Source organism: Cystoisospora suis, assembly GCF_002600585.1.
Source record: "Cystoisospora suis strain Wien I chromosome Unknown contig_1121, whole genome shotgun sequence".
NCBI lineage: Eukaryota > Apicomplexa > Conoidasida > Eucoccidiorida > Sarcocystidae > Cystoisospora > Cystoisospora suis.
The window spans coordinates 1,294-9,528 of record NW_027153922.1 but is presented as its reverse complement, the minus strand read 5'-3'; the positions used below and the strand labels follow the sequence as shown (position 1 = coordinate 9,528).

General features: G+C 40.2%; 1 protein-coding gene across 1 annotated transcript in view; it reads right to left on the bottom strand.

Annotated features, from left to right (window-relative positions):
• Positions 1–8,235, bottom strand: part of CSUI_002700 (ras family) — a gene marked incomplete at both ends in the record, with an annotated part of 9,488 nt that overhangs the window by 621 nt on the left and 632 nt on the right. The window contains 6 exons of the mRNA XM_068062899.1: positions 1,415–1,914; positions 2,809–2,970; positions 3,937–4,159; positions 5,168–5,402; positions 6,592–6,881; positions 7,824–7,879. Of these exons, the coding sequence (XP_067925125.1) occupies positions 1,415–1,914; positions 2,809–2,970; positions 3,937–4,159; positions 5,168–5,402; positions 6,592–6,881; positions 7,824–7,879 (1,466 nt within the window). The remainder of the gene's footprint in view (positions 1–1,414; positions 1,915–2,808; positions 2,971–3,936; positions 4,160–5,167; positions 5,403–6,591; positions 6,882–7,823; positions 7,880–8,235) is intronic.

The following is an 8,235-nucleotide window of genomic DNA, read 5'->3' as shown; positions in this document are numbered from 1 at the left end:
CTTGCATGGGTCTGGGTAGGCAAAAGGACCTTCATGGAGTGTGGGGTGAGGTATGAGGGGAATGTGAAAAAGAAGAAAAAGAAGAAGAAAGGAGAAAGAAAAGGTCGCCAAGACGAAGAGGAAGAAGAAGACTAATCACTTTTCAAGCAGAGGGGTCAAGAGTGCATTGAATTCTCTCAACTCTAGAAGAAGAGAAAGAAAAACCCTAAATCTTCTTAAAATGCAAAGTGACTAAGCAGTAATAGTAGGAGTAGGAGGAGTGGTCTCTTTCTGCAGTTGACCTCCCCCCAATACACCGAGAATTTTCTCTCCTTCTCTCATCAAACAGAGTCGATAGACAAAGTAAATATCTCTCCATACACCTAGAGATACCATAGCGATACATATATATATATGTATAGGTATAGAGATGTGGAGAGAGAGGGAGAGAGAAGCAAGAGGATGAGAGAGACAGAGACAGAGACACTTCGACTAGGTTCGTTTTGAGTGTTTAGATGGGAGTCAACAGAAGATTTCTTCTCTAATGAAGCGACTCCGACAACGAGTCGTAAATAAGTGATAGAAGTTCACTTCCATTCTATTTGTATCTCTACATCTTTCTCTACCTCTCTTTCTCTACGTACGGAAATGCCGCTCTACGTTTGTCTAGGTGTCTACGTCTATTCGTTCCCCACTACCGAGCCAGAGGGCCGGGCTGTGTGGCAAAGCCACACATAACTGCCACTACCCCTACGCAAGCATAAGAAGAAGAGAAAGAAGAAGAAGAAAAGAAGAAGAAGAAGAGACAGACGACAACTCCTCCTTTTCCTCCTCCTCCTCCTAGTAGTAGCAGCAGTAGCACTCCTCCTCCTCCTCTTCCTCCTCCTACTGATAGGACTCACGGCCCGCAGAGAGGCTAGAGACAGTGGGAATAAGTAAGAATGTCACAAGTCCTCCTACTACTACTCCACGTATTAGAAGTCATAGTTCTAGTAGTAGTAGTAGTCATAGTAGTAGTATTACTGATAGTTGTCTTATGGATAGATGGCGTTGGTGGAAAGGATGAGAAGGTTCGATTCTTCTTGGTCTGTCTCTCTCTCTCTCTAGCTTTTCCTTCTCTAACCCCCCCCTGCTGAGAGAATCTCCAGACGGAAAAGAAAGACAAAACTACTCCCTCCTCTCCTTCTCATCATAAAAAGAAGGGGAAAAGTGAAAGAAAGAAAATGCACAGCCACAATGGATACAGAAGAGAAGAAGAAGAAAAGAACTTCTACCTTTCTTCATTCAAGTCTGTCTATCACGGACGCATCTAAACATGATCGATCCTTCTTCCCTCCTACTACGGGGTGCGTACCCACATACATACAGAGGGAGAGAAAGAGAGAGAAGACGTTGCTCTTTCCTTCTTTCTTTCTTTTTTCTTTCTTTTTCTTACTTGAACGAATCTCATGAGAAGACAGGATTTCCCTACGCCAGAGTCTCCTATCGTAACTAACTTAAAGCGAAAAGAAGAAGAAGAGCCTCCGCTAGTCGATGAAGCAGCAGCAGCAGCAGTAGTCGCTCCTCCTTGGTCTTTGATCTCCAGGACATTTAGAAAGAAAAGCTTCGAACTTAACTGACAGCGACAGACATACTCTCCTCTCTCAACACTGCCTGACAACGCACTTTCCCCTGACGGTAAGAGAAAAGATGAGGAAGAAGAAGAAGATTTAGGATTCTGACTATGACTACTTGAAGAGTGAGAAGAAGAAGAAGAGGTACTCTTATTATTCTGATCAAGAGGAGGAGCAGAAGGAGGAGGAGGAGGAGGAGGGGGAGGAGCTTCACTACTAGTACTGCTTCTAAAGGTGGTAGACGTGGCGGTTGCCCTTGTCTCTTTTTTGTCTCCCTCCTCAGGTGTACAGACAGGGCCCTTCAGCTCTTGCGATTCTCCTCCTCGTGCAAAAGAGAAAAAAGAACAAGAAAGAAGAAAGGATGCAAGGGAAAGAGAAAGAGTAGGAGGAGGAAGAGAAGAAGGAGGAAGATAGATAGACACTTTCTTCTCTTGCTGAAGACTAATGAAGAAAAGAAGACGAAGAAGAAGAAGAATGGAAAGTAAGACTAGTAGTATTAGTAGTGGTAGGGGTGTATTAGAGCGGCATGGCCCAAGTCTCAGGATCCCCTCACTTCGTATGTTGAAGAAAAATCGAAGAAGCACACATTAGACTACATACATATACATACCATATATACATATACATACCATATATACATATACATACCATATATACATATATATATTGTATATACAGAGAGATATATATGTATAGATGCATGCATGTATACAGAAGCACTCCATATGTATATGCACACTATATATATAATACGTATACAGATAAAGAGATAGGTTTGTGTTGGAGAGTGCAAGCATGCATTTTGAGAGAGCGTCCCCGATAAAGACTGAAGAGACACGGAATTTACAGAGAGAAAGAAAGAGAGAAAGAAATACATCCCATGTAGAAAAGAGAGAGAGGAATGATGAGAGACCATTCAATAGACACCCTAAAGAATAACGAACTTCTTCGATTCAATCTTGTCCGTGTCCTTTCTCCTCTTGTTGTCTATATAGAGAAGGAGGAGAAGGGAGAATTACAGTAAGGATGATAAAGATCTATGCGAAGAAACTGGTCCTGTCTCTACTCCTATAAGACACAAGATAGAGAAATAAAGAAATCCATTGAAGATAAAGAGATAAGATACACTAAAGATACACAGATACATACATAGATAGACTAAAGTACATAGGTAGATAGATGGAGAGATAAGACAACTATTCTTTTCTTAAAATACCTTGGATGTCAAACTTAGAGGGTGAAGAAGAAGAAGAAGAGTCAGATTTAGGATGAGAAGCAGAAGAAGAGGGGCGAAGAAGGAGGTCTGTCCTCGCTCCTCCAAAGACAATTAACTTATCATGCAGAACTGCAGACGCCTCTCCGCGAAGACATAAACGACCTAATCAAAGAGAGAAGAGAGAGAGAGAGAAAGAGAGCCAAGAAGAAGAAGAAGATAGGGAAGAAAGAGGGGGAGAAGAAGGAGGAAGAGGGTGACAAAAGAGGAGGACTCGATGAATGAAAGAAAAGAAAAAGAAGAAGAAAAGAGAGACGAGTGTCCTCGCTTCGTCCTCTGTATACGGATGTCTAGACAGACGCTTAGACGCTTTACAGTGAAAGAAAGATTTAAAAAGGAAGAAAGAAAGAACGAAGGAAAGAGCTAAGGAAGAAACAAAGAGAGAGATAAGAAAGAAAGAAAGAAAAGCAACAGCAACTTGATGCATGCGTCAAATGACTATCATCCTTACTCCCACTATCATAGGGCGCCTACGCATACACATATACGCATACATATACACATATATATATATATACAGATATGTATATGGATTCATACAGAAGAGTGGCGGCGTCACTGTATGGAGTTTTGCGTGTGTTTGTATCTATCTTCTTTCACGCTTGGATCTACGCTAAGACATGCAGAGACGTGTACATATCAGTCCTAAAGATCATAAAAGAACAAAAAGCATCGACATTCATCTATCTTCAATCGATCTGTCTCAGTTTAATGTAGCTAGCTCGATGAATAGAAAGAGAGAGAGAGAGATAGCTAGCTGGCTCATTTGAGTAGGCAATCGATGTCTGAATGATGAAGAAGAAGCGAAAGTGTCTTTAGATGAAAAGAAGAAGAGAGGAACAGGAGATAATAGAAATCCGCGTCAACAGTTCTTTCATTATTTCTTTCGCTGATCTTTTCCTATCTCTCCTCGATCTATTTATTGCCCTGTATCTATCACTTAGCACCCTTCTTCTTCTTCTGTCTTCAACTTTTCTCCTCCTCTTCGATCGTCTTTCTCATCTCGTCATGCCAACCCTCTCTTTCTTTCTTTCTTTCTCACTCTCCCTTTCTTTCTTTCTGTGTAGTTACCTTCATAGAGAGGCTTATTCCAGGTGTGTGTTTTGAGGTTAAGGACGTAGAGATCTGCAGGCATTGCATTGGAGTGGCCGTTGACTAAAGGCAGACCTCCAAAGACAAAAAGCTGAGCCTGCGGCTGCTGCTGTTGAGTAGAATAGCTACTATTGCTGTGGGGATGCACGCCAACTTGAAGAAGTGAAAAGAAACCTCGACTCACTGGACCTGTATGTCGAGTCTAACAGACAGAGAGAGAGAGAGAAGAAAGAAAAGAAAGAAAAGAAACGAAGAAAAATGAGAAGTAGTCGTCGTAGCAGTGGTAGGAGGAGAAGAAGGAGAAGGAAGAGGAGCAGCCAAAGTTGTCGGACAGATGCACAAGAAGATGAAGAGCCAGATAAAGACAAAGAAAGAGTGAAAAAGAAAGAAAGAAAGGCCTTCAGCGTATACATTCCGCATGGAAGAGACAGAGAAGAAGAGGAGACAAGCCAAGAGAACGACGGCAAGAGATGACTGGGTCAGTGATAGATCATCTACACAAATATATAGAAATATAGATACAGAGAGAGAGACAGAGGAAGGAAACGAAAGAAGAGGAGTCTATAGAGACATGATCTTCTTCTTGTTTATGTTCTTTTTCCTTCTTCCATGGAAGAAGGAGGTTAAGAATGAATATGAAAGACGTCGATTAAAAAGACAAAGACGAGAATTAGGAGGTTCATATTCTTTCTAAACTTTATTCGCCTCTCAAACAAACTAAACGAATCAAGCACATACACATACACATACATATAGATAGATAGATATAGATATAGATAGATATATATATATGTATGTGCATACATGAAGCATGCAATGTGAGTAGGGGGGGGGAGAGTTCGATAGAAACTCTCTAAACATGCTGAGAATCCCCACACCTCTGATATCATACATACACACATAGAAATATACAGACATATAAATATTTATAAGTATACGTATCACCAACCCTAATACCCGAGTATATATATATATATATATATACATATATATATATATGTATATATATGTGCAGTATGAGTGTGTGCGTAGTAGTAGTAGTGGTAGTGGTAAATGTCGTGGGTACTTCAGAGATAAAGCACAGGAGAGATATTTTATTCTTAACATGCATTTACGGTGTCCTTATTGTCTCGAGAAAGAGACGAACAAGAAATGCAGACCTAAGAAAGAAAGAGTGAGAAAGACGAAAGATACCTGCTAGCTCGATTACCTGCACACGCGTCCATGTGACTTTGATATTCTCAACTTCTTCTTCCTCTTCGTCTTCATCTTCGTCAGACATGTCATCTGCGTCTTTTCTTGGAGAATTGATTTGTTTCTCTCTTCTTCTTCTTTTTGCCTCTTCTTTCTCTTCCTCTTCTTCGTCGTGACTGGATTCGTCTTCTTCACTTCTTCTCTTTACCTCCATCTCTAGGCAGTAAAGTGTATTGTCACCCTCAGCTCCTCTACAAAGAAAGAAAGAAAGAATGAAAGAAAGAAAGAAAGCAAAAAGAAAGAATGAAAGAATGAAAGAAAGAAAGAAAGAGTGAGAAAGACTTGCGAGAAAAATCTCCTTCCACGTGTACGGGTACGCTTTCATTCAGACACCTCCATATATATATATATATATATATACTAATACAAAGCTTTCAGATATCTACCTATATATATATATATATGTGTATTTTGTATGTAAACATATATACATACAAAAATATACAAATACATATCACATACACATACGTAACAGCATGATACACTATATATATATATATGTATATCTACATATACATAATGACCTTAGATAGAGAAAGAGAGAAATAAACAGTGAAAGTGAAGGCATTCGCCCCAACTATGTAAGTATATCTACATCTATGTCTCTATACCTGCCTATCTATCTTTAATCTATCTATCTTTAATCTATCTATCTTTAATCTATCTATCTATCTTTAATCTATCTATCTATCTATCTTTAATCTATCTATCTTTATGTGCCTCACTTGCAGAAGCTTTAGGAATCGAAGAAGAGAAAGAAGAGGGGGGGTGGCATACATCCACATTAAACGTGAAGGTGTATGCATGGAAGAGATAGCCTGAGAAGTGTGTGTGGAATGAAGCGTAAGCTCTATTTAGCATTTAGGGAGAGGGGCCATTATGAAAGAGCTTGAAGAAGCTTCCTTTACCGGTCCTTTTCTTTTTCAACTGATAGAAAGAAAAGAAGAAAGAGAGAGAAGAGGAGTAGATACATAGAAAAGACATAATACAGAAAGAGAGGTCGAAGAAAGACCTTATCCGCCGTCTCTCTGTGAGAGTCCCTACTTCTTTCTTTCTTCATATCTATCCAGGAAAGGTACAGAAGTGAGGAAGAAGAAGAAGAAGGAAAGGAAGAAGAAGATGAAAAAGGGAAAGAAGAGAGAGACGAGGAGAAAGAAGAAAGACGCCTGTGTGCCTGCCTACTACTCAAACGAATGATAGATAAAATAAGAAAGAGAGACAAGCTAAAGCAAGACAAAGCAGGTACGTAGACAGTTGTCTAGCTAAGCAGATAGATAGATTAAAGATAGATAGATAGATTAAAGATAGACTCCCTTATGAAAATTAGGACGCAAAGAAAGAAAGAAAGAGTGAGAGAGAGTCAAAGAGAGAGAGTTTTACCCGAAGAGGAAAATTTGTTGCGTGTGCTTGACGGTACACATTCCTAAGCCTACGCGAGGAGAAGGGACACCCCCACACACAGTAAACAATTCTCTCAATGAAGAGGCTGAGGTGTCTGTACACTCCACGACCGAGTCTTCGCTTTCCTCTTCGCAAGTAGGCTTCGCATCGACGTCTGCTCCTTCTTCAGACCGCCTTTTAATTCTCTTTTCATCCGACGAAGAAGAAGAAGAAGGACAAGCATACCAAATAAAATGGTTTAAGTCGAGAAGATAGAGATCATTTGTCGCCTTGGAATGCAGGAACGAAAACAAAAAGAGAAAGAAAGAGGGAGAGAAGAAAAGCATATAATAACGAAGAGATGGTGGTGTACATACACCTCATCGTATGTCATTTCTCTTCGAGTATGAGGACATGCATGCTCTTTAAACTAAACAAAGGCCAAGAAGTCAAATTACTCTGTAGAAGTCAACGTAGAAGAAGACTTATACATATATATATATGTATATATATTTGTCTCTCTCCTTCTCAATCCTTCTTTCTTTCTCTCTCCGTCTCTTTCTCTTCTCTCTCGATATATATCTCCATATACAGACATACATGGATAGATACAGCATGAAGAGATACAGAGAGAGATGTACTTAGATAGCTTGACAGGAAAGAAAAGAAAGAGACCTATGGAAATACATAAAAGATACATGATAGTTAAACAGATATAGATCCATGCATATATGTATACATAGAGATATAGGTGAAAAAGAATGAGGGTGTGTGCTATGATAGATGAGAAAGAGCCCGTCAAAGGAGAAGAGGAAGAAGAGAGAGGAGTCAAGTTCATTAAAGAAGAGAAGAGAGACACGCACCCCCTCCCTATGGCTACCGGTGTGTCTCCGATCGCTCACTTCTCTCTATAAAACTCTATAGGAAGCAGAGAAAGAAGAAGAAGAAGAAGGAGTAAAGCAAGAGAGAGAGAGAGAGAGAAAGAAGAGGAAGAAGATGATGAGGAGGAGAGTCATAAGAAGAAGCGAGAGGAAAGGAGGAAAAAAGGCAGAAGAGAAGAGAAGAGCAAGAGAAGAGAAGCAGCGGCCAAGACTTCCTTCGTGTCCCCTCAAGTCTCTCTTCCTTTCACCGATCTACTCTAACAGAGAAAGAAAAACGCGAAAGGAGAAAGAAAGAGTGAGAAAGAGTGAGAAAGGAAGAAAGAAGAGGTTTGGGTGTGTTGAGTTAGTTACATTACGAAGGCGAGCGTCGGTGGCACCTCCAAAGATGACCAGAAAATCCTGACAGACTACAAAGAAAAGAAAAAGAAAGAGAGACAGATGAATGAAAGAAGGAATGAGAGATTAGAGTGTCTATTACGTATCTAGACAGAGAAATGAAAAATAGCTCAAACATCCACAGAGACAGAGAGACAGAGACAGAGACAGAGAGAGATGGACAGGTAGGCAGAAATAAAACCGATCGATGGACCTCTGCTTGGTCAACTTTCTTTCCGCCTTTTCAGAATTCTTTTCTTCTCTTTCTCTCTTTCTGCTCTTGTTTCTTTCCCTCTTTCTTTGTCTCTCTACTTGAGCAGTCGCATGTAGAAAGAAGATAAAGACAGCGCGAAGAAGAGAAGGATTACGACTCCTCCCCTTATAGAAC